Genomic DNA, 26,890 nt, shown 5'->3' on the forward strand with positions numbered 1-26,890 from the left:
AGGAGGACTGGGAGGAGGCGATTGATAATGTGTATGCCGGCCTTATCTCTCTTAAAGATAAATTGATTCAGTATAAAATTTTACATCATGTGTATATTACCCCAGTACGTCTTAAGCAAATGGGCCGAACCCCCCTGGATATTTGTCCGAGGTGTCAGCAATCAGGCGCAGACTTTTTCCACCTAATATGGGACTGTCGGCTGATTTTCAACTTTTGGAAGAAAGTGGTTCACTTCCTAGCTGATAACCTTGACTTCCCGAGGGTTGTCACCCCGTCCGTTTGTCTGTTGGGGATCTTAGAGGAACTGGTCCCAGCCAAATACCCCAGAATTGCCTTTCGGGTTCTCCTCTTCTATGCAAAAAAGACAATTGCACTACACTGGATGGGCAATGTACCACCCTCTCTTAGAGAGTGGGTGCAGCTAGTTAATAACGCTTTACCCCTTTATAAGCTTACCTATGAGTCTAGGGGCTCACATACCAAATTTGATAACATATGGGGCTCGTGGACCGACATTGATCTGAACCTCCCTGACTGAATAGTAGTTGCACAGTCCGCCTGGTTCATACTAGTAGTGATTCAGCTCCTCCTGTACCCCCTCTTGGGTCCCTCGGGTGTTTGCTTATCCCGGAAATCCATTATGGCCTCATGTCGATGCTTATTTTGTTGAGATTGTAGTCAACTTATATATTTTGCCACCTTTTGTACCTATGTATAACATATATGAACCGGTCTGCTTGTCTGTTTGTTCTGTGAGTATGTTTTGTGTTCAAAACGAAATAAAACTTACCTTTTAAAAAAAAAAAATAAAATGAATTGGCAACTGGAAATTGCAAAATTGTCAGTCACAGAAAAAATAAATAATGTGCTCTTTGGATCTTGAAATCTAGCACAGGAAATGTATTTATTTGCAGGTTTGTGGATCATCTCTATATAAAAAGATTGGTCTCTAGTATGTTCATATTTAGTTAAAATGTCCATAACAGCATTTCATGTCTATTTCACTTGCAGCTCTTTCCAATTCACAGTAGCTGGTTTCCAACTGGTGTTCCTGGCTTAAATGGTTTTGATTGAATTTTTTGATTTTCATTTCATAGGGGGCACATAATCTGCAGTATTATCTGTTATAAATTATCATGTTAGTTTACAGTGAATATTGTTTTAGGAACTATACCTTGAGGTTTATGCCCATACCTATGAATGATGCTTCCCAGGCTCTGAAGACTAACCCAGAAAAGACAGAAGAAGCCCTGCAAAAGGTCAGACATCCTTGTCAAATGATTTTCTTTTTTAATTTCATCTGACATAGCAAGGAAAATCATAATTACCTTGGATTTCTCTTTCAAGTTATAGCTAAATAGATTTTGACAAATTGTGTGTACCACCCTATTGTTATTATGAAAATGATTTTTTGCCATTCTTATTGCAATGTGTTGTATTTGTCTGCTGTAACATGGCTTTGCCTTTCTTAAGGATGGTCACATTCATCAGGAATGTGTAAATTTCTCTTTAATGAGCTGTCTAATGCCTACTTCATCCCCATAGCACCCATCAGGGCCTGACTGGCAATCTGATGCTTCTGGCAAATGCCAGCGGGGGCTGCTGTAAGGTCCCATAGACAGTTACTATTTTGTGGGCAGGTGAAGGACTCCTTGGGCCTCTGTATACTTGGAATACCAGGGCCTATTTTGAGTCCCAGTCCAGACGTGGCCCCCATTAAAGACTGGTGTCACTTACAGGCACAGCTTCTTGTATATTTGCACTAGATTTAATTTAAGAAAGATATTTATTGGTGATTTTGCTCATTACATAAAAACATGCATTCAAGTTAAACTGGTATAGTTTTGCATCAAAATTCTGTTAAAGATTTAAGTACCATTTTAACTTGTTTCTTACCCTTGATTAGAAAAATATTTAATTTTGCTGTTTGGTTTTTGATATGTGTTGCAATATAAAATGCATGTGATTGTTGTTAAGGTGAAAATCAATAACCAATTATTTTTTGCACAATGCGAGGGACCATTAACTTCCAGTAGGAGTCATTGGCCAATCTAGTGCTTCGCAATTCCACCAGACCATATAGTGTCCTATCATCATATACAAACACATTCCTAAAGTATATAAAGTGTTTGTCCTATGTGTGACCAGGTGGGGTTACAAAATATATCACATATCTTGGTTATGCAGCATTTTTTTCTCATTTATTGAAGCGGCTTTAAAACAATTGGGACACACGTTATTAGGCTCAGATGAGCTCAGGGTGCAAAGGAGCCCTGAACTTTCACCATGTCTTAGAGCACTTTACACACTGAGGACAATGCTAGCAATAAGTAACAAGACAAAAACGCATTTAAAGACCCAAGTTTAATGTAGCCCAGTACTTCTTTACCACCACTAGATGCCAAAACTGCTGCTCTGGGTTATTATAAATTGATTTTTGGTTTGTTTTGCTTATTTAGGCCATAATAATAGTTCTGGTTTTATAGTGCCGTGTCTCCCAATAATAACAAGCTAGAATGTGCTTTCTCCAGTTGATTCAACTATGGCCTACTTAAAGGGATTCTGTCATAATTTTTATGGTTTAGTTTTTATTTTGAAATAGTGCTGTTTACATTACAAATAACTCACTCTACCATATAACAATTTATTCTTGAACCAACAAGTGTATTTTTTAGCTGTAATATTGGTGTGTAAGAAAGAGCCAGCACTTCATAATACAACTGCTTTTAGATAAGCTATTGTTTTTCCTATGTGTAACAGGAGGAGTCGCAGTGGGACTTCAATTTTTACTATTGAGTCCTATTCTCATATCTACTAGGGAACTGTTCTCTTGTTACCTCCCCATTGTTCTGCTGATGGGGAAAGAGAGGGAGGTGATATATTTCCAGCTTGCAGTGCAGCAATAAAGGGTGACTGAAATTTATCATGACAGAGGGCAGCTGGGAAACTAACAACATTTCTAACCCCATGTCAGATTTCATAATTAAATTTAAAAAAAAAAAAATGTTTTTGCTCTTTTGAAAATTCTGGCAGAGCACTATTAACTAATGCATTTTGCAAAAAACATGTTTTCCCGTGACAGAATCCCTTTAATTTGGCAACGATTTAGTTAATTTTCTGTTGCTATTAGGTGTCCTTTTGGTATGAAACCTCAAATTTACATTTCCTCATAAGATTTTGCATAATTAATACATTTAGGGTCAATTCCCAGCCCACTTGCTGTTACATTTCATTAGATTCAAAAATGAACTGTTAATGGAGAAATCAATGGAAAGTCATTAAATGCCTGTTTAAGCCTGCCATGCATGTTGACAGCCTTTTACTTTTCACATTGACGACTGAGCACTTGCTAATGAAGTTAAAAATCAGGGATAAAGTGATCTTATAAATGGTTGTATACTTTAACACGATTAGTATTTAGTTATTTTCTAATATTTTTCTCTTTTTTTTTTCCAGATAGAAAACCATTTGCTGCGAAACCATGAAACAAGAAAGTACCTACAGGAACAGGCATATCGGCTGCAACAAAGTATTGTTACCAGTACTACACAACAGGTGATGTCACCATCCAGAGACTGACTGACCTAGAGTATTATTATATAACATTCAATGCCAAAATATAAACTCTAAAATAGGCTGTAATTTGTAATGCATAACAGACTATTTATCTCCAAAAATAGAAATGACTGCGAGCAGATTTATATTCTTATAGGTTTATCACCTTCTTCCAGACTAAGTACTTTTTGTAGCTATGTTTGCTGTCCACTATCATCCAGTCTGTCTCATCCAGTGTTTAATGGTCCTTGATGTCCCCTTGCCTACCTTTCCAATCCATACTCCAAATAAAATATTTTGAAATGGAGTCATTCTGTTACCTAACACTGTGTGATAATTTTATCTTATATGGACGGTGCACTTCTTTATAACCCCCTCTATAAGGGTAAGAAAAGAGCCTCTGTCTGTTACCTTCTACAGGCAACAAATTGACACAAAATAACAGCAAAAAATATTCACACGCCATACACTTTTGCAACATTTATTGCATTCTTCCTCCACAAATACCTGCAGATGGTCCCTTAACCCTTTAAGCACATGAAGCTTCTAAAATTCTCCACCTCACCACGATCTTTGTTGAGCATTTTTAGTCACTTACTAGTACCAATGGTTAAACACTTATCCAGTATTTCCCTGCTCTTGTGTACATTAAACCAAGGGTCCCCAAATGTTTTTACCCATGAGCCAAATTCAAATGTAAATTGAGTTGGGGAGCAACACAAGCATGCAAATAGTTCCTGGGGGTACTAAATAAGGGCTGTGATTGGCTATTTGGTAGCCGTTATGTGCACTCGCAGCATATAGGAGGCTCTGTTTGGCAATACATCTGTTTTTTATGCAACTAAATCATGCCTCAAGAAGAATACCGAAATAAGCACCTGCTTTGTGGCTGCTGGAAGCAACATCCAAGGGGTTGGTGAGCAACGCCGGTTGGGGATCACTGCATTAAACCAACACAGTTTTTTTTATTCAGATTATATCCTTATTTTCATCTATTCACTTTTGATAAAGCTTACTTTAAACAATCGGTTGACAATGATGTGCACATGGGTCCGATTTCAGCTGTTTACCAGCCCCCAAGCCCGCTATCTCTCACCCAACCCTTCCCCTGTGTGTACTGTGACAGGTGGATGCCATAGGTCTCTGTTACTGTGGACATGGGAGGACTCGGGTGTTGCTGTTTTTTTTTGTTTTTTATTTCTTTCGGCAGAAAACCTATTGTGACTTATCTTTAACTTGATAACTTTGTTTTCAGTCCAGAGATTGGACAGAAAACAATGGGAAATCTGATAAGAAACTGTTTAGTGACAATTAGGCATACATTCCTGTTAATAAAATATAGCACATTTTAGAATTTTTTTGGCATATTTTTCCCTTTTCAAAAGACAGCTTTAGCACATAATTGCACCCAGTCCCCCATTGTTGGCAAGATGAAATATAGCACTGATGTTTACATGTGATTTTCATTATCAGGCAGTGGGGACTGCCTTTATTTAAGCAGCTTTAAGTATAAAGAAAGGCAAAATACTGCAAAATCACTAGCTGTCATACAATATGCAGTACATTTGCATGAATGAGAATCTAAGTATTTTGAGAGAAAAAAAAGCATAATCTCACTCCATTTTTGTAGCAATAGTATTGGATCCAATTCCACAAGCATGTTTGTTTGATAGCTCTATGCCGCACTAGCTAAATCTGCCTCGTGGAGGTGAAAAACGGTGAAACAGGCTTCGCTTATCTGCTGTAGTTATCAGAGTACAGCAACAACAAAACCATTTTGAAGTATAAAACGACTTTCTTATCATAGTCTGTTAGACAAGTAAATGTTCCTCTGCCATTGGGAACAAAAGCAATTTTAGTAGTTCTGTCTATTTTCCCCTAGAGTTCAGCTTGTTTCATTCTGTCGTTATGCTCTGTAGAGCAGGGATCCATTGCGCTGGTAATGTTCTGTGTATTGGCTTTATAAAAATAAGTGCTAAAGGACTATAACGATATTATTGTTATTACTGCTGTTTTAGTCACTGGTGCGATTGCTTCTTTTTTACTAGTTTTTAATAAATGTGCTACTTTTAACAGATGATTGACAGAATATGTGTCAAAGTTCAAGACCACCTGAACTCCTTGAGAAACTGCGGTGTAGATTTTGTCATAGAAGATGTGAAGTCCGCAGAAAGAATAATGCGAGATGCGAAGAATTCAAAAACCGTAAGCTTTATTATTATTTGTCAGCGACAGTTAAGCAGTGTGAGGGAAGGGAAGTATGAGTTAACTTTCCTTTGGTATCCTATAAAAAGCAGATATAAGGCTGCACACACAGCTTTTTTTGTTGTAGCTGCAGAAGCTGCTCTTGTTATTGCCCACGGTATTGAGAGAAATACCCATAAACTCCAAGAAACAACTCCTCCATGGTGCTATGATGTTATTAAAAAAAAAATCAATTTGACTGTACACAGTTACATGGTGAGTCGGTTTGGAGGGTTTCAACCCTAGAGCTTAACCATTGCTACAGGTCTATTTCTCCCTTGGGAATTAAGTGTAGGTCTGTATCCGGTTAAAAGAGTGTTCACCCAAAATTATATAAAAAAAAACAATCTTATGCTAATCAACTCTACAATAGACACTGATTAAACGTTTCAATTCATTTTTGCATGCAATAGCTGTTTAAGTGATATTGTTCTGTCCTTTGATTTTCTTTTAAATGCTTGCCTGACTGCAGAAGCAATGAAGCAAAAATCATCAGCAGCCAAGACTCCAATTCCCACAGTGAATTGCATGCTTTTGTTATATTCTTTCTTCTCAGGGCAATGAACATGCAAGGCTTTGTGGGAATTGGAGTGCTGCCTGAAGTCAGGAGAAGTCTTAGTAGTCAGAACAAGCAGTGGAAAGAATGGGAAGAGACACACACACTGTTTCAATAGCAGTTAGATTTGCAAGTACCTGTAATTGACAATTGTTACGGTATTTTTAAAAATAGCTTAGCATTAAATTTGCTTTCATTGTGCAAAACATGGAGTGAACATTAACTTCAAACTGTCTGAAACTATACTTCATATTACCCTATCAAATCTTCCATTGCTCTCAGTATCAGTAATAGCTCCCTATATTTTTTGTGGTATTGTTGTTTCATACATTGTTATGTAAAGCCAGTATATGTTCATACATTTTACAGCTTTTGCCAAACTTGTATCATCTTGGTGGAGCAGCATGGGCTGGGGCCAACAGTCTACCCATTCCAATTCAAGAAACACTGGAATCCATGGCTGGGGAGGTCACCAGAGTGGTAGATGAGCAGCTGAAAGTATGTTTAGTATTTTATGGAATTTCTCATTGGTTCATTTTAATGTGCCCTGTTTGGGGCTGCAAATGCAGCCTTATGTCATTTGCAACATTACCTGCCATTACAGTTCTCCAAGCTGCATAATGTGTTAAAGTACACACTGTAAATAGAGTATGCATACAGTGTTACTACAGGTATGGAGCCTGTTATCCAGAATGCTCAGGACCTAGGGTTTTCCGGATAAGGGTTCTTTCCATAATTTGGATCTGCATACTTTGTATACTGAAAATCATTTAAGCATTAAATAAACTCAATAGGATTGTTTTGTCTCCAATAAGGATTAATTATATCTCAGTTTGGATCAAGTACAAGATACGGTTTTATTATTACAGAGAAAAAGGAAATTCATTTTAAAAATTGTAATTATTTGATTAAAATGAAGTCTATGGGAGATGGAATTCCCATAAGTCAGAGCTTTCTGGATAAAGGGTTTCCAATGGGTTCAGCACTTTTTGATATTGTTGGAGTCAATGCATCTCGGTTAATACCCATTACATATTGCCTATGCTCCCTGTACCGGGTAGTGTAGTCCAAAGTGCTTCAGATCTGGTTTTGTAGTTGTCTATAATATGAATGCCGCAATAACCAGTCCTCCACAAAGGGCAATGAGGTAAGGCTGTTAAGTAGTCCATCCAGCTTATTTGCTGTATTTTATTGATTAATTCTGAAGTAGCTGATGCTGTAGGGGCTTTCCAATTGGCGTTCCTATGAGCATACTTTGAGCAACTTTTTAAGCCGTTTTGCCCACTCCATAGTTATACGCTAATTTTTTTGACTGTTTTACTCAGAAAACACACAGTCTCAGTGAAAAGCATACAAAAGCCTTGTATGGACTAAAATGGCATTTTATGGCACATCATGTCCCAGAAATCCTTTGATTGGATAAAGGTATAACAACAATCTGTTTCAAGAAATTTACATGGAGGGATGTGGCACAATAGCTGAGTGAAATATTTACATAATGTTTCGTCCACCTGTAGATAGGTTCATACAGGGACTGAAATCGGCCTGATTTTTGGCCTGTTTTCAGAGCCTGTGTGGCAATAGCCATAATTACAAGAGTATGACAAAAGAGTATTACCTTTAACAAAGGTAATAACTGATTAGTTGCAGATATTTAGCATCCAACGGCAGATTTGCCCAGTATTGTACAGTTGTCTACCGTATACAGAGATGTTCTTTTTCTGCTGTAACTTTAAATTCAACTTTTTTAGCTCTTCTAACACCTTGCTCTGTAGGCAGGGGTTATTATGTTTGTATACTGTGCTCCAGAGATATTTTGTGTGTGATGTTATAGTTTTAGGAGCATGTTTGCTTCTTTATGCAGTAATAACCATTAGGGTGCTGTGCTCAAATGGTTACATTTTTGGTATGTTTAACAAATTCCTACAGTTATATCTCTATATTTATATAATAACAAGAGTCATCTGTTTGGGGATTGTCAATGCAGGTCACATAGCCTATAAGACTGTAGGGCAACTCACAGAGTATGTATTAATAGGAGCTTCTTCAAAGCAATGAAAATATGCTGCCTGTATATCAAAGAAAATTATTTCGGTTATTTTGATAGTTGTGAAAGATTGCAGGTCTCTGTTTCTCTGCAGTGGTTCCAGGGATAGTATATGAGGATGCTGTCTCTGTTCACTTGCAGGAGGCTTGAATTGACTGCAAACTAGATGCTGTTTTGCATCTCTTGTGGGAAAACAGTGTCAGCCCTACTGCAGAGGTTTAGATGTTTTAACTCAAGCAGACATTTTCTCAAGGCGCCTTTATTGATTATATTCTGGAAGCATTAGAATGGATCTGTAGTCACTCTTTATTTATTTATATTTTATGCGAGCAAAGCCTCAGGCTTAGGGGCAGATTTATCAAGGGTCAAAGTGAATTAGAGGGAATTTTCAAAGTAAAAAAATTCAAAATTGAAAGTAATTTTTTGGATACTTCGACCATCGAATAGGATACTACAACTTAGAATTTACTTTGAATTTGATTCGAAGTAAAAATCGTTCGAATATTCGACCATTTGATAATCGAAGTACTGTCTCTTTGACTTCAATAGTTGGCCAAATTAAACCTGCCGAAGTGCTATGTTAGCTTATGGGGACCTTCTAATGCATTTTTCTAAGTTTTTTGTAGTCAAAGTAAAATCGTTCGTTGAATCGTTTGATTTGAACCGCGAAACGGTCAAATTCGGTAAAAAAACTTCGACATTCGAAGTATAGCCATTCGATGGTCGAATTTGAAGTATATTTCACTTCGAAATTCGACCCTTGATAAATCTGCCCCTTAATGTTTTGTTGTGAATTTCCATTTTAGAGCCTAATATGCAAATACTGTAAATATATACTCTACAGTTAATAAGATATATCCAGCATCCCTTACAGTTGCTGCAATTTGTATATTAAAAAGCATCAGTGCTCGTTATCATTGGTTAATTTGCAAAAGACTGTGCAAGCACTTAAAAGATCATGCTAATAGTTTGTAATCTATTTTGTAAATTACATTTCTTCTATGTTATAATCTTCTCTTATTCTTAAAGTGAAATGCACTCTAAACAAGATAGAAAAACTGCTAAAAAAACATTTGTGCCACTGTATCAATTTTTCTATAAATGCCACACTCAAAACTCAATTTAAGACTGCAGCCTCTTATGGATATACCAGAAGAAAACACTGAAATAATAATAGGAATGTGTTTTAAAGGTTAAAAAAAAAAAAGAATTCCTATGCACAATAAATGTTCTTTAACCCCATTATCTGGAAAATCTGAAGTCCCATGCATTTTGGATAATAGGTCCCATACCTGTATTTCAATCGTTGGCTGTTGCAGCATTTGAGCTGATGTTCTTAGTCATAAGCAGCTGCTTTGGCCATATTCTTGCCTAAGGAACCTATTTTCAGTATTTTATAGACTATTTTAGAATTCTGGAAATGGGTGTGAAAATTTTCTGTAAAATTGGGATCAGTTTTACTTTAAAGCAAAATTCCACTTTTTAGCCTCCTACTGCTAATCTGAATTTAGGCCAAATTACTCTCAAGAGAAAACCATATGAAAATAAGTTACTGTATGAATATACAACTGCTACTTCATTCATAAATTGCTTTGCCTGGGCTATGCGGAATGTCTAAGAGTTATTTATGGCATATAAATGTACAATATGTTATCTTGCATGGAGTTCAGGGTCATTCATTAAATGCTGGCTGCAGATAATGTATTAAAATATATATATTTTAAATGATTCTAGTAATAGTAACACATTAGTCATAATTAGTCCGCTTATCATCTTAGCCAGTAAATGTATTACCTTTACATCTTTTTATATAGTGGGTTATTTATCAAAGGTTGAGTTTTAGAGGTTTGTGAGGTTTTTTAATACCCTGAATGAACTCACAACTCAAACTGAAAAAAACCTGAATCCGTGAATCGGAGTGAAAAACCTGAAAAAAACTTGAATTGCTCTAATTAAACGAGTTTTCGAGTGAAACCTACCGAATAAAACGTGAATGTCATGAAGGCTAGAAACTAGAAACATCTTCAAATGGTTGAAGGGACTCTGCTGTTGACTTCTACATTACCTTGAAAGGTTTTAGCTGGACTATTTCTGGATTTGAGCTATTTCCAGGTTTGGGGTATAATAAATCTCGAAGAATTCGATTTTTTTTAAACCCGAAAATTTGAGTTTTGACTGATAAATACCCTCAAAAATTTTTTGGGTAAAAATCAAATCGACCATTGCTAAACCCTTACTGTTTGGGTATTTGGAATGAAATTATTGTACCCTTTAACGTAATGATTATGTCTGTATGCACAAGTCAGAATATAATTATATTCTATATACTCTATATTATAATTATATATTGTTTCACAGTATTCTTTTAATCTCAATGAGAAAACCCAAAAGTTTGCATTTTTCTGCCAAAATACCCTCAGCATAGCTCTACACAGGCCGACACCGTGCTTGTCAATGGGAGTACATGAAGGAGTGAATGATTGTAGATCTGCTTTCGTCCAGTAAATGAGTAATCCTAAAACCAGTTAAGTCCAACCATGATCCTTTAGCTCATGACAATGCTGAAGTAGAGGTCTCTGGCAAATTCTGGTTACTGTATGGCTGAATTGTTCATTACAATATCATACACTTCTGCAGGAAATAATGAGCCTTTTTAAATCACTATAACAGTTATGGAAGGAACAAGTAGCATTAAAAACGGAGCTCCACCAAAGCATGAAACCGTTTGCTAGTGGTACTGTACGACATGGTATTTTTGGTTATTGGGTCTGTTAAGTTTTATGCTTTCATTTTTCTAAATGAGCCTTTTTCTTAGATTACTACACAAAGAAAAAAAAAACAATAGGTGCTGATCGTGAAAGACACCTAAAACACCTGTTGTATAATCAGTTTTGTCTTGTACTCCAACATAAAGAAAAAAACTCAAGTTACTGATGATTTCTCATTTTATTATAATAGGACCTTCTTGAATCAATGGTTGATGCAGCTGAGAGTCTGTGTCCAAATGTTATGAAAAAGTCCAACATTCGCGAAGACCTTATTCAAGCAAGCACTGAGAAAATATCCATTCCTCGAAATTTTGTAAAAAATGTTTTGCTTGAACAATCTGGAATTGACATCCTAAACAAAATAAGGTATGGTGCAATGGAGAATGCTACACTTCTTTAGAATAAGTTCCTCCTAAAGGGTACTAAGAAACAATGCTTGTATTTTGCAGTGTACCTTTTGAAAACACATTAGAAGAAAACATATTCGAATGTTTTCTTTCTGTAATCAATATTAAAGGAAAATTATACTTTAAGAATGAATACTTAACCAACATTTAATTTACATAATTATAAGTGACCTATTAAAGACTCTTACCATAGCGACACATATATATCAGTAAATATTGCCCTTGTACCACCATTTTATGATATTTGTTATCTGTGCTCCCTCATCTATATTTCAATTCAAAATCGGGAGTCCATATAGTTAATCAGCCAGCCTGTGTGGCTAGTGAATAATTTGAATACAATGTATAACTTTAAACTATTACATAACTGAAATGGTACATACACCCTGTATAAAGCATTATGGGTTAACAAATACGAAGCAGGGATAACTGCCTGTGACCCTTGATTGGTTTTAAACAAAAAAGGAGGCGGGATTACTTGGGTTTAAATTCTGTACCTGACCCCTTACTGACAGATACACCTATGACTAAGCGCCGGAGGGTGCGAAACGCGTAAGGTGGGGTATGTGGGGTAGTATGTACTAGCTACTGTTTTAATATGAATAACAATAAATTAATATTTTTTACTTGAAGAGGCCTTGGGACTTATATCGTTTTTGATATAAACTCCCTCATCTATAACCTGAAATAATGCAGCTCCAACTGTAGCTGGAATAAGCGCAAAAAATAAGTTCTGCCCATTCATTGTCTTGAATAACCCCTAGTATGTATGTGTTCCCTTGGTTTGTGTGTGAACACTGTAAATTGTACGAGCTAGGGGGCAACCCATAGTAATTAAAATTACATATTTCTGTATTGGATTTTCCAATAGCACATACTACTAGAGAAGTATATTATTATGAAAATGGTTTATTAAGATGAAGCAGCGTTTTAAATATAAGCTGTTATATCAAATATTATTTTATAGATGTTCAGGGAATAGTTTCCTGTTAAATAGCTTCTAAATGTATTACATTTCCTTTTTGCATCAGTTGCGGTAGAAAAATGGCAGATTTGTCACTTGTGTGTTTATAATTTATATAAAAAATATATATATATATATATATATATGTCAAAAAGAACAAAATAGTGTCAAAAAGAACAAAATTTATTATCGTCGTTTCGGCTCTGTATATATATATTTATATATATATATATATATATATATATATATATATATAAACAAATAAGACACCTTGGGCACATTTACTAAGGGTCGAATTTCAAAGTGGTAAAACTTCGAAATTCGACCATCGAATTGTAGAAATTCGATAGTCTAAGTTTTTTTTTTTGAGTGAATTTAGCCGTTTTCGATTGAATTCAAATCGTTCAAATGTAAAAGTCGTTCAAATCGAACAATTCAAACGATTTTCAAAAAAAAAGTTGTCTTCTAAAAACTTAGCCAAATACTGGCAATAGGTTCTAGGAGGTCCCTATAGGCTAACATAGCAATTCGGCAGGTTTAAGGTGGCGAAGTGTCAAAGTTTTTTAAAGAGACAGTATTCAAAGTTTTTTCAATTCTAATCGAATTTAGGCCTATTAGATGGTCGAAGTACTCAAAAATGACTTCGAAATTCAAAGTTTTTAAATTCGAAAATTCACTTCGACCCTTAGTAAATGGGCTCCCTTATGTGCATGAAACAAAACTAATTTTACCAAGCCAAAGATACATGCAACGTTGCGATGCTCCCACCTCTTTCTCAAGCATCATTGGCGCTAATGGCATCATAGCCTATTTAAAGGCATTTGATAGGCAGTTGAAACACCCACCAAGAACTTAGGTACATAGGATGAACCCTGTTCTGTTATATACTAATGCCTAACTAATACAGGTTACATGGTTTAAACCCTACATCATAAACCTTAACAACCCAATATTAACATGACATACATTTATCGATCAAACCATAATTTCCAAAAAATTCTACAATTGCAGTGCATTATACTTTATAACACCAGCACCACCCTTATACGTGTAAAGTGTGAAGTGTTTTGTTTCACACATATAAGGTGTTTGGACTTATATATAGTTCCAGCTGTGTGCACTCCAGTAGAGTGTTCTCTTCATGCCTGGGTGCTGTCACGTATATTATAGATAATAGTTTCCCAAAATTGACGCACTCCAGGACTTCTTAATGCAGATAAAAAGGAAAATTTATTGTCAACGTTTCGGTCCTGTTCTGAACCTTTCTCAATGTCTTGAGAAAGGTCCATAACAGAACCAAAACGTTGACAATAAATTTTCCTTTTTAACCTCATAGCAAAGTTTAAGACTGTAAACCACTTTCTCTCTTTTATTCATTTGTACAGTGAAGTGAAATTGACCGTAGCATCATTCCTTTCTGACCGGATTGTTGATGAAATCCTAGATGCACTTTCAAATAGCCATCATAAATTGGTAAGCAAATGTGTATTTATAAGCAGCAATACAAGATGTCTCATTTGTATGTAAGGGCGACCCTGCATGGTCAGTTACACTATGTACATATCCAGGTTTTTCCATGAATACTGTTTTTTTTTTATATACATTTTTTCTCCCAAGCTGGTTTGATAGTTGGCATGAGCATACCATCCACTACTAATGCTCTACCCAGACAATATCTGTGAGCAGTCTATACTATAAAGATTTACAGGGTTGTATGTTTTACATGCCACTTACTTTGTTGTCTGTTCAAGAAACATAGGGAATAGTATGCAATACTATACCAAAAAAAAGGTGTTATTCAGGCTTCCCACAGTGCTCTAAAACATATTTATTATATAATGAAATAAAAGTTATTTATACTAAGCCAATACCTTTCTTAATTGCTGCATGTTTGTTAGACATAGATAAGAAAGAGTTAATTCTACAGATATTGAATATGCTTTTCCCATCACACTACTGTTGCTTTGTGCTACACAGCACAGATGCAGTTATTACTATTCTAAAACAATTTATAACTTCATATTTTATTTTTGTGTGTATTTTTACATTTATTTACCTTTTTGGTAAGCAGCATTTATCTGCTTGTTTGAGTCCAATTTACCCCAGCAACCAGGCGTGGTTGCTGGGACTGGAATATAAATTTGAGAGCCAGAATATAAAAAAGTTAGGTTGTAGTCTCACAGAGCAATATTTTTTGCAGCTTGAAGTGTTTTTTTTTTTTGCTGCTGGGGTTAGTGTCCCACAAATTGAAATCTGGAAAGAGGTTTAATAGGAAGTCATCATGAAAAAACAATATTGCCAGCCACTGAGGTACTTGTTGACTACCAAGTAGGGTAAACCGTGCCTCTGTGCTTCAGAGACCACAGAATTAGAACTTATTTATTTATGATGACCTTAATAAGCTTTTATGTTTCTGCTTATACAAAGGCTGATCATCTGACCAAGCGCGGCAAGCCACTTCCACATCAAGATTCCATGGAAATAGAAACAGTTGAAGAAAGGCCAGCCAAGAGATCCACTATTACAATAGAGGATTTTAGTGAGATGGACCGTCTTGAGGATTTAGATACATGTATGGTGAGTGTTACTTATTTTTATGACACATTTTTAATAAACAATAAACCTATTAAATGCAATCCATTCTTGTCCATGAAATGAATTATTGCATACCGGTTCATCTCAATTTATAACAGTTGAGGTATTGTGTAAATCCCAAATGTTGCATTTGTAAAAGTAGTTTAATGAACCATTATCTACAGTCCCTGTCCAAGTTTCAAATAAAGGATGGGCTTGTCCTAACACTCCCTGCCAAAAGAACAGTAAGAGGGGGATAGCCAATCACAGCCCTGTAGCCACGTGAGCAAAGACAGGCTTCAGTTCCCTATCAGGTCAGCCTTCCTTCTGGCTGGTAGGCTCCTCTGCACAGTCTGGTGCAGCAGAAAGTGGAACAGATGGGTAGAATTAGTAGGGTTTTTGAATACATTTTCATTAAGTCAATGCAAAACAGATTGTTTAAGCACATTCCTTCTATATTTGAAAGAGTATAATACACTGGCACATCCTTGGTTTACACACAATATGTCTCCTTTAAGTAAATGAAAGGAGAACAGTACTGGTGCCAGTAGAGCCTTTCTAGCTCATTGTTTTGCCATTTATAACTGAAATAATTATTTTAGCCTGAAAGACAGGAACAATTTATAGTAGGAGTATACTATAATCTCAATATAGAACATATCTAATTACAACATAAAGCCAAATGAAGGCTAAAACATATTATGTATTAATCTGTAAAGCATTTGTTTTTTCCTATTCCAGCCTAATACTGTAGCTCTCTTCTCCTATTCTTATTAAGTAAGTAAAGTGCATAGAGAGTGTGCTGCCAAATACAGAAACCTAGGCTCTAGGATGACAGTAGATGTGATTTACTTAGACTTTGCTAAAGCATTTACTACAGTATCACACAAAAGGTTTCTAATTAAATTAAGATATATTGGCCTGAAACATAATATTTGTACTTGGACAGATTATTGACTAAAGGATAGATTACAAAGAGTGGTGGTAAATGGAACAGTGTTGTTCGTGGAGTATCACAGGGGTCTCTCTGTGGCTCTTTAATTTTTAACTAAAATTTAAGTTATTAATGAATTGGGGGTGGGTATTGTAAGTAATGTTTTTATATTTGCTGATGAGAATAAACTACAAAACTAAAAGTTTCAATGCAGGATTTTAGCAGCATACTTGCAAATGAGGTTAAATGTTGTTAGAGTTATGCACATTGATAGAAATAACATAAATGTAAATGGTAGTGTGTTGGGGCATCCTTTGCAGTGTAACTTAGTGGCTACAAAAGCAAATAAAGTACTGCCTTGCATAAAAATGGCATTAACTTGAGGATAAAAACATCATTTTGGCTCTTTTTAAGGCCTCATCTTGAGTATGCAGTGCAGTTTTGGGCCCCAGTCCTGCTGACATGCATCTAGACTGGTAAAATAATTACAATAGAAGAAAGACTGCAGCGGTTGGGGTTGTTTTCTTTTGAGAAAAGGCATGGATACATTATTCATTATTACTAGTACATTAGAGGACATTATAGATAGATAGCAGGGGGGTCTGTTCTCCCTTAAAAAAGATCAAAGAACAAGGGGGCATCCCTTTAGTCTGAATGAATTGCATTTTCATTTGAAAGAGTGTAGGTGGTTTTTCACAGTGAGAGCAGTAAAGTTGTGATGGCAAATTCTATAAATCCCTTTAACAGTGGTTTGGATGATTTCCTGGCCATGCGTAATACCCAAGGCTATTGTGATACTAAAAACCTACAGTTTGTTTAGTATAAGTATTGGTATATATATTTATATATGTAAGTGTATAGATAGATCTGTTTGCGGACATATTCACGGGGTGAACCCTTGTGTTTTTTGAAACCCTAATTAACTACGTAACTATGCATCAAGTTCCCATTGCATCAAGACAATGCAATTCTATTCAGGAAGTCCTGGACTTGGCAGAGGAGGGTATCCAGAAATCTAACTACTGTATTCTGCTTCTGCCAAGTCCAGGACATTACTTTATTTGCTTTAGTAGCCTCTTAACTACACTGCTTAAAGTTACACAGCTTGTTATCCCCAAAAAATCCCCAAATACGTCAAACAACTTGGCAGTGTAGGGTTAGTTACATTGCTGGATCATAATGTAGATTATTGACTGGCACGCTTACAATTTAAAAGCAAATACAGTAAAACATCCATAGTTAATTGGGAGTTTAGCTGCATTAAAAAAATAGCACCATATTGTTGAACATATCACACTCAGAATGACATTTCCAGTTATGGGTGATAAATAATAGTTTTATTCTGTGTATTTTTGCTTCTTTGTAGTCTGAGCTATAATATCACTCTTCAACAATTTAGTGTCATCTCATTATATATCATTTCTAGGCTTCAACAAAATGAAAACATTTTTATTTCTGTCTGCAATCCCCATGTCATGTATTGTTCATATGATATTCAGACCTTGAAGCAGCTGTCCTCTAGATTTTGTGGTACTTTAAAGGGGAACCAAAGAGCCAGTGGCAAGGCCTCGAGGTATATATTAAGCAAGGTGATTAGCAAATCCCTGTGCTCCCAAATGACAGCTTGAGAAACACTGCACTAAGACTTCATAAACCATAGGGACAGATGGAGACAGTTAGATGGGCATATTCTACAATGTAGGTGATGGTCTTGATACGCATTAAAGGAAAAGTGTAAAAATAAAAACTAGGTAAATATATAGGCTGAGCAAAATAAGAAATATTTGTTATATAGTTAGCCAAATATGTAATGTATAAAGGCTGGAGTGACTGGATGTCTAACATAATAGCTCAGCTCTCTAACTCTGTTAGTGAGTGAGTTAGTCAGCAACTTTATGGGGGGGCACATGGGACATAACTGCTCAGTGAGTTTGCAATTGATCCTCAGCATTCAGCTCAGATTCAAAAGCAACAGTTATGACCCATGTGCCCCCCCCCCTCAAGTCACTGATAGGTTACTGCCTGGTAACCAATCATTGGAAACCAAGAGAGCTGCAAAGCAGGAAGTAGTGTTCTGGCTATTTTGTTACACATTTCCTCACTACAGCGTTTATACATTACATTTTGGTTAACTAACTAAATTGAAAATATTTTTGCACAGCTCTGTACCCCATTTTTATTTTTATACTGAACAATTACTTTAAGGATTTGAAAAAGGAGAAATAGGTAAGCAGAATATGTAATGGCTCTCTTTTGTCTCACCAATGATTAATCCATACGTACTGACAGGCAGAACTTCAGAACATTGTCTTTTTGGCCCCAGAAGATCATAAATTAGGAAGTTCATGGATCTGTAGGGCACTGAAATGAAGCATGACGCTGGCTGTTGACTTTATAACATATCAGTTAAGCCCAGCCTTCACTATTAAGTGGGCAAAAATAGGAAAACATATATATATATATATATATATATATATATATATATATATATATATATATACTGAGATATATATATATATCTCAGTATATATATCTCAGTATATATATATATATAATTATATGTATAAATAATTCTGTGCATGGTTTGACAATAAAAGCTTTATTTGCAGTGGGAGTTTTTTGTTTGTATTAGTGTTTTTTTCATCTTTAGAGCCATGAATGACATTTGACCCTTTTTAGCATTTTTGTTATGTGCTACGAGTTAAGCCCTAGAGCCCTACAAGACATTGTATAGCTGCCTCAAAATCTGAGATTATTTCTTTACGGACTATTTAAGTTTCTGTTTACGTTTTTATAAAAGTATTTGCGTTTCTAAACAGTACTGTTGTTTTCTATGATACTAGAGCACATCATAATAACCTTGATAAGACATTTGATTTATTGATGTTAAAGGGATTCTGTCATATTTTTATGGTGTAGTTTTAATTTCAAAATTACATTGTTACACTGCAAATAAGTCACTCTGCATATAAAATTTTATTCCTGAACCAATAAGCATATATTTTTAAGATGTAATATTGGTGTGTAGGCAGCCATCTTAGGTCATTTTGCCTGATTCTGTTCTTTCAGAAAGAGCCAGCACTTCATGATGGAACTGTTTTCAGATAAGCTATTGTTTCTCCTATTCGATGAATCAACAAGAAAACATAAATCCTTATATGTGGCAGGCCAAGCCAGCCAACCCTCCTGCCACCCCCACGCAAGGAAACACAGGGAGGGAGAGTGACGGGGGGAAGGAAGTGGAGAAGAATGTTAAATGAGGGGGAATGAGGGCCCTGACAAGGGTAGGTAGGCAGGAGAGTTACTTGCCTAGCACACCCAACGTGGACTCTAGGCATATGCCTCTTCTGCCCAGTTCCCTAGTTCCAGCTCTGATCCTTATATTATTATAATGTAGTTTTAATCAGTGGTATAACTAGATGTTAATGGGTCCCTCAGCTTACTCTATCAAGATATATTTATTCGAAAAAAAAATTGAGATTTTCAAATGCACTTTTTTAATTTGCTTGCTACATAGCTTTGCTTTGTGCCATCAGATAAAGGAAGACAGGACACCTTTCAGAAGTGTGGGTGATGTCGATAGAGAAGGGGAGCAAGAGGAAAATAATAACTTACATGAAGGGAAAGAAGATAGTATAGTTGTTTGTTCTATTAGCCTGGTTGTGATGTTAAATAGCAGGGCACATGATATAAAAAAGGGCTATTGTAGGAAATAGTTTATAAAACATGCACAAAGTATATGTGATATCAGTAGCTCTTTGTGGTTATGTAAAGTTTCCTCATGGAGGGTGTATCTGGAAAATCTCAATTTTACAATCAAATTACTTGTGTCATATGCCACGCAAAATACTTTACCTGTAAAAATGTTCACGTTAACAAGATATTGAATTCAGAGTTTTGATAAATCTTTCCCTGGGTTTATTAGTCAACTAATACAGCAGGTATTTGCCAGCTTTCCTTGCCCTAGGTGGTGTACAACGAATATCAGTATATACCATTTTTATAGAGTTACATTGCTCATAGAATTTAGAAAGTTGCTAGTACAAAAACTGACACAGTTCTAGGGATATATATCAGTAATGAAAATACATTTCTGTAGTTACTATTTTGATTTTAGTGTGGTGATCCCATTATTATTACATGATATGGTTTTGAAGGGTTGCAAAGTAGCGTGTCGGTTTTCTGCCTCCTTTCACCGCGGCAGAAGAAGAAAATTGGTTTTAAGCTCTGTTGGCCCATATGACATTTTGCTAATACTTTGTTCACAATTTGCATGCCTTGCTTCCTCTGGATTCTGTATGACTGTGTATGAAAACAAGAAGCAAGAATGCAATTTTACAATCCTGGGTTCTTGTGAAAAGAAACAGAAGCCTGGCATTTTTATTTCTGTCTCATTTTGCATAGACAGTGTGTTCCAGTCAATGCAGGTGCACTTCCATAATAACAACGCTCCTATATAATGTGATTACAGTGTGTACAGTGTTGATTAGATCACTATAATAGACGGTGGCTTGGATCTGTTATGGATGAATTAATGAGTGGTGTTGCTCATAAGGCACGTGATCCCTGAGTCTGAGATTATATTTATGACAAGCTGAAGGCCAGAAGCAATAGGGGCCTCCCTTCATTTTACTTACTATGTCTTTTCTTTCGTACTATTATTTTTATTTAACGTTTTTGGCTTCTTTCTGCTCTTTATTGATGTTTCCTGCTTTCTTTCCTTTTTATTCATATCCTGTCCCTTTTCTTTTTGCTGCTTGGAGACTCTCTGCTGTAGAAGTGTAAGTATTTTTATTTTCAGTTTTCTTGTCTTCTTTTAGACTATCCTTCTTCATTTGCCTCTCTGCTGCATGCCTTTCTCTTGGGTCTTTTACAAAGGCATTTTTCTGATGTTACTGAAATAACCATTATTATTCATCAACATAGACTTTCAGAAACCTTTTGAGAGATTCCTCTGTAGGTAACAATATATTCTGGTTGTATCTTCCTCTACAACGGTCAAGTGTTAGACTTGAAGCCTTCTGCATTGCATGTATTTTCATCCAGCTGGCTAAAATGCTGGGAGATAAAGTTCAAATCACTGGTGGGACAAGATTTGTAAATCTTTCTATAAATGCTGTGAATTCTTCAAAAGAATGTGCTCACATGCCTTATGGTACACACTTGCTTTGCCAAAAATGATAGAGTTTAAAGGAAAACTATACCCCCAAAATGAACACCTAAGTAACAGATAGTTTACATCATATTAAGTGGCATATTAAAGAATCTTACCAAACTGGTCTATATATTTAAGTAAATCTTGCCTTTTTACATCTCTTGCCTTGAGGCACCATTTTGTGATGGTCTGTGTGCTGTCTCAGAGATCACCTGACCAGAAATACTGCAACTCTAACTGTAACAGGAAGAAGTGTTGAAGCAAAAGACGGAACTCTGTCTGTTAATTGGCTCATGTGACCTAACAAATATGGCTTGTTGGTATGTTTGTGTGCACAGTGAATCGTGTGATCCCAGGGGACGGCCCTTATTTTTTAAAATGGCAATTTTCTATTTATGATTACCCAATGGCACATACTATTAGAAAAGTATATTATTATCAAAATGGTTTATTAAAATGAAGCAGAGTTTTACATATGAGCTGTTTTATGCAATATCTTTTTATAGACACCTACATTGTTTGGGGGATATAGTTTTCCTTTAACGCTCATGGGAGGAGACATAAAGATCACTCCTTAATGTGTCTGTCCAACTATTCACCCAGAACCATTGGTTTAATAGAACAGATACAGTCTAATAATTCAGTGCCATATACATATATCCAAAATTGCAGAAGCCTGGTTTAAGTTCTTTAGAATTGGAGTGTGGCTTCTAAAGTGAATAGGACTTCTATAGCAACCAAGAAGAAAGATCGCCACACTTGAGAAGAGCTAAAAAGCTGAAGAGCCCATCATCATGCAAGGCATGCAGTGGGAACTTTCATAAATAGATGTTCACATACCTCATGCTTCATGCAGTGATAAGATGTGAAACGATCAAACAGGCTGTCTGCAAGTTGGTATAAGTGGCTTTGAATTATGCTATAGGCTGAGGCTGTATGTTCTAGATACAGTGGGTTTTTATTGCATAGTTGACCATAGGGGTATAAATGAGTCCCATAATTCCATAAGTGTGTGTTACAGACTCTTTTTTGTTTTGAAGCAGTGCTTTGTGTGCAGCATGAGGCACACATATTTAATATATAAGAAAGTTTATTTTTTTCAGTAAAAAATATGAACACATTTGTACACATCTCATATACACACACTTGCAAACACATATATAGGCAAGTTTACATCTATTTGTATAGCAGACCTTCTTAACTTATGGGTTCTAAGAACTTCTGGGTTCTAACAGAAGATAAATAATTCTAAGACTAATCTTGGGTCCCCCAGATAACATCTGGGCTATATCTGGGTTTCAGGAAACCCTCATGTATTACCCTTTTAGTAATATTGTCGCCCTTGATCACCCTGAAGTAAAAATACTACATTATTTGATACATAATGCTGGTGGTATAAAAAACTGAGCTTCATATGTTTCTTCCCTATTGTGAACTGCTGAAATCTTGAGAGGAGACTGGATTATGAATGTAGAGATTAGTTTCTTGATCCTTACTCTGTGTTATAGAGGAAATCTCATGAAAACAAATTTTCAGGTCTTTAATGCTAAATAATATTCACTGACTACAGATGAAGAATGCTACTTAGTATTCTTCCTATCATCACAAGGGGATCCGTTTGTTTTCCTTTGGAAGGAAATTGCCATAAAGACCTACTCCTGTCCATGTCTAAAAAATACAATTTGGATCATTATTATATCATATATGAGAATTTCAGTATTAAAGAGATGATAGGCAGGGTGGCATTGTTTCATAAACTCTTTGCATATCTATTCACTAGTAGATTTGCCTGCACATGTAAAGGCATCCTTTAACTCTTTTAGAAAGATGTGCTTTACATTTTCAGCCACTGTTTCCCTTGTCAGAAAATATGGAAGAGAAAGGTGGAGTCAGGATGGCCCAGGAAGGGAGGAATATAGCAAAGCTATAGTTGGAAAAAAAATCCAGCGGATATAAATGACAGCTGTAGGAGATTGTTAAACAGCATTTATTTCATCAGAATTCCTGTGCACATAGGCAGTATTTGTCTCTAGGAAATGTGTCAGAATACATTCTGTAAGTTTCATGTATCATGAAAGGATTCAAGCTTGTTTCAATAATTGCGGATTATTATTTAAAATAAAATGTTTCAGTACATTTAGTAATACATTGTATTCATACATACATTTTCTCACTTCTGACTTGTAGTTAAAATTTACTGGCCCCAAAGCAAAGAGGTATATTTATCAAAGAGTGAAGTTAGAGATCGCCACAGTCCTCTAGAGTGAAATTCCGCCACTCTCCATAAATTTCTATGGGATCTTGAAAGGCGTATTTATCAGAGCATGAACTTTCACTCTCACACATTGATAAATACTCTTAAAAATCCCATAGAAATTAATAGAGAGTGGTGGAATTTCACTCTAGAGGTCTGTGGCAATCTCTAACATCACTCTTTGATAAATATACCCCTATGTCTTTTTTTAAGCCATTTTTAAACTTCAGAAAGGTGAGGTTCAGTTTCACACAGACCAGTCACGTGCCTTTTTTTCTGGTGAGAACACCGGATTTTCTTTTTAATTGTTTTATGAGAACAATTGAGCAAATGTTTAATTTTTCCTTTTCAAACAAACAGCACAAGTTATTTTTCTTGTGACAATATTTTGGTGGATTCTCCAGATTTTGTTTTGACCAGCTTGATACAGAAAAATCATATCTCTTAACTCCAGTTGTATTTTGTTGGGTACTGATAAGGTAGGTTTGCTTATGCAATGGTGAAATGTTGCGTAGGATTACTGTGCCTACAATTAGACGAGGATATAGATTGTGTGCTGTGCGATTTTGGGACCATGATAATTCACTAAACCTGTAAACGGATTGCTAAAGCATGATGCCACTTTTTTTTTTTTTAGTATATTATGAATTGACATAGTCACTTTAAAACAAAAATTACTGCTAAAGAAATGGCTACCTGGGCATTTGTCCAATAGAGATCTGACTCTCTCACACCCTTGTAGAAGATAATTACAATGCTGTCTGGTGCACAATTGTAGAGGTCCATCAACCCCAAATCCAGTCTAGAAGTCAAACAATCCAGAGGCACACAGAGCACGCAAGGAACACCTTGGATGTTTATTGCGGAAGTTCAGTGCAAGGTGTTCCTTGCTTGCATCAGCTCTGTGTGCCTCTGGATTGTTTGACTTCTACCTGGACAATTGTGACCATAATAAAGGAGGCTAGAGCAAAACACAGGTTGGGCTTTAAACCAGGGGGTATGGAAGATATTTACACTTGCAGGTGCATGGGTCAGAGTAAAAATATCCAGTGCCTATGCTTGAAACACAATGCACATTTAGACATTTTGCAGATTTCAGATACCCTTTAGGCTAACATCTCATTATAGGAGAAAGTTTTCTATGAAAAACAGGAAACAAGCCACTAGGCACCAGAGCACAAATAATCTCCCCCCCCCCTGTATACTGGAATTCTGCTGGCAAAACAGTTGTAAAAGGGATGAAGGGAGATCGTTTTATACTGGTAATCTAATTTTCTACCTCACAAGGAGCAAACATGGAGTAGCATTAATTTCCCTGCGTGCCTCATTTAGCTCAAGAAATGGCAAATTACTTTTTTTCATGAGTAAAACAACAGGCAGAAAGTATGTTAAACACAAGCCCTATCCTTTGAACTTTTGTTATACTTGTACAACGGTGTGTACACCCCTTTGTTAAAACACTTTTCATGCTCTTTGCAACTTACTCCTAGCACCAATAGCTTTCATTCTGCCTACTTTCATGAATTACACACATGGTGCATGGGTGCTGAACTGTGGCAATTTGCATCCGATTTTAGTACTAGTTATGTTTTTTAATTTTTTTTTTGCATCATTGCTGTTATTGCATATAGCTAGAATTTTACCCGTAAACTGCAACAGGATGTGTTTTTTTCAAAGCTAGGAAGTGCATTCCATAAAACAATCTTTTCAAAAAACTGAATTTAAAAAATTCTAGTTGTTTGCAAAAGATGGCTTTTTTGTTGTTTTTGTTATTAATTATTCTTCGTGCCCCCATCTTTACTAAATGTGGTAGGCACAGCATTACTTAATATTATTTTTATTACATCCACATTTAACTAGAATGGAATAAATGTTATCTCTGCCCTTCTAGCTCCCCTCCATACAGTATGCAAATCTGTGCAGTGCTGAATGTGGATAAAAGTAAAGTCTGCTGTGAAGCCTGAATGATTCACACAAAAAATAAAAGGCCCCAGGGGCATCACGAAACCATGTCTATGAACTTATGCATTAAATATGGCAAAGCTAAAATTGCACACTGTTATCCAGTTAATTCTTAGGGTCAGGGGAGAAACGATATTCTTCTGTTTGAAAAATGTAATACTTTATATACTAATAGTGTAAATAAATCCTTTGTTTTCTATGCTATGTATGGGTCAGGACAAATACAGTGAAACCTCAATTTTTGGTTTTAAGTTTTTCTGCAATTCACATATTTTCTATGTTCCCACCAATTGAAAATGCATTTCAAATGGGTAACTTTCCTTGATTTTATAAAAGGTTTTCCCGGATTTTGCATAAAAATGTTGTCTTAATGTTGTCCTAGAAATGTCTGTCCTCTCTTCGTGTTATTAGTGAAATTAAGAGTTCTGAAATACTAACCAGATGCATTTTGCTATGGTTCTGTCTGTAAATAGTCAGGTCTGATAAGCCTGCACCTCACACAGTCATGCACTAATCATTATTGCTTTAAGTTGTGTATGTGACTGTCATAGAGGCCTTGCACATGCCCCCCCTAGTGTAACATAAATGCTAAAATGCTTAACCTATGTCATTAACACAGTAAATATTGTACTTCAAAGTATAACTGTCTCCTTTGCTTATATCCTTTGAGTACTTGAACAATAAGTTGCTTTAACACATTTCCCTGATTTTACATTTTCCCGGATTTTACATCATTTTTGCCTGGTCCCCTGAAAAACGTAAAATGGGGGTTCTACTGTAACTAGATAATGTTTATAGTAGTAAAAGGGGAAAATGTAAAACTTTTCTGATCTGAAATTCTTATATTGACAAACTCATATTGCGCTGTGATATATCCCCAGTAGGCCCAATTGAGCGGTGAGCCTGGATGCAGTAGCACCGTGCCCACTTGTAGTTACACCACTGGCAATTGGCTATTGGGGGAATGTATAAAACATCTTAAATGGAGAAAACATGAGCAATGTAAACATTTTTCACATGTGCATATTTAATTTAAAGATTGCATGTAGTGCAATAGTAGGAAGTGGACACAGCAGAGAGCAGAGGGCTGAATGTGTTCAAAGCTGACGTTTTATCTGTGGTTTGTTTGCCTAAAGAACTTTTTTTTAATATATATTATGTAAATGTATTGTTTAAATTTATTGTATTGTTTTGTGTAAAAATGTCATGGTTAGGTCTTGGGGGGGGGAGCTACAAAATGTTAAGCTAATTCAAACAGAGGAGTTGGCTATTTTTCTAGATTCAAGCAGGCTAAGGCTGGGCCCACTGGGAAGATACTCTTAAACTCTGGAAGGCCATGCTGGCCCCTGATAGCTTGTGTCAGTGTTCACTATATGCAATCAAACTTCTCACTTACTATGTTATACCTGTTCTTAATGTTAGCTTATGACAAAAAAATGTATCTCATTCAAGTAGGTCTTTAAAAGAAT

At 35.9% G+C, this 26,890-nt stretch overlaps 1 protein-coding gene across 7 annotated transcripts in view; it reads left to right on the top strand.

Annotated features, from left to right (window-relative positions):
• carmil1.L (capping protein regulator and myosin 1 linker 1 L homeolog) overlaps nt 1-26,890 on the top strand; it is a 165,402-nt gene that overhangs the window by 122,465 nt on the left and 16,047 nt on the right. For 4 of the 7 annotated variants that reach the window (XM_041566338.1, XM_041566340.1, XM_041566339.1 and 1 more), the window contains 8 exons: nt 1,167-1,260; nt 3,458-3,556; nt 5,633-5,761; nt 6,726-6,854; nt 11,362-11,537; nt 13,928-14,015; nt 14,970-15,119; nt 20,814-20,831. In XM_041566338.1, coding sequence (XP_041422272.1) covers nt 1,167-1,260; nt 3,458-3,556; nt 5,633-5,761; nt 6,726-6,854; nt 11,362-11,537; nt 13,928-14,015; nt 14,970-15,119; nt 20,814-20,831 — 883 coding nt within the window. The remainder of the gene's footprint in view (nt 1-1,166; nt 1,261-3,457; nt 3,557-5,632; nt 5,762-6,725; nt 6,855-11,361; nt 11,538-13,927; nt 14,016-14,969; nt 15,120-20,813; nt 20,832-26,890) is intronic. The other 3 variants (XM_018267833.2, XM_041566342.1, XM_018267832.2) reach the window with 1 other exon arrangement.

This window comes from Xenopus laevis, chromosome 6L (assembly GCF_017654675.1).
Source record: "Xenopus laevis strain J_2021 chromosome 6L, Xenopus_laevis_v10.1, whole genome shotgun sequence".
Lineage (NCBI taxonomy): Eukaryota > Metazoa > Chordata > Amphibia > Anura > Pipidae > Xenopus > Xenopus laevis.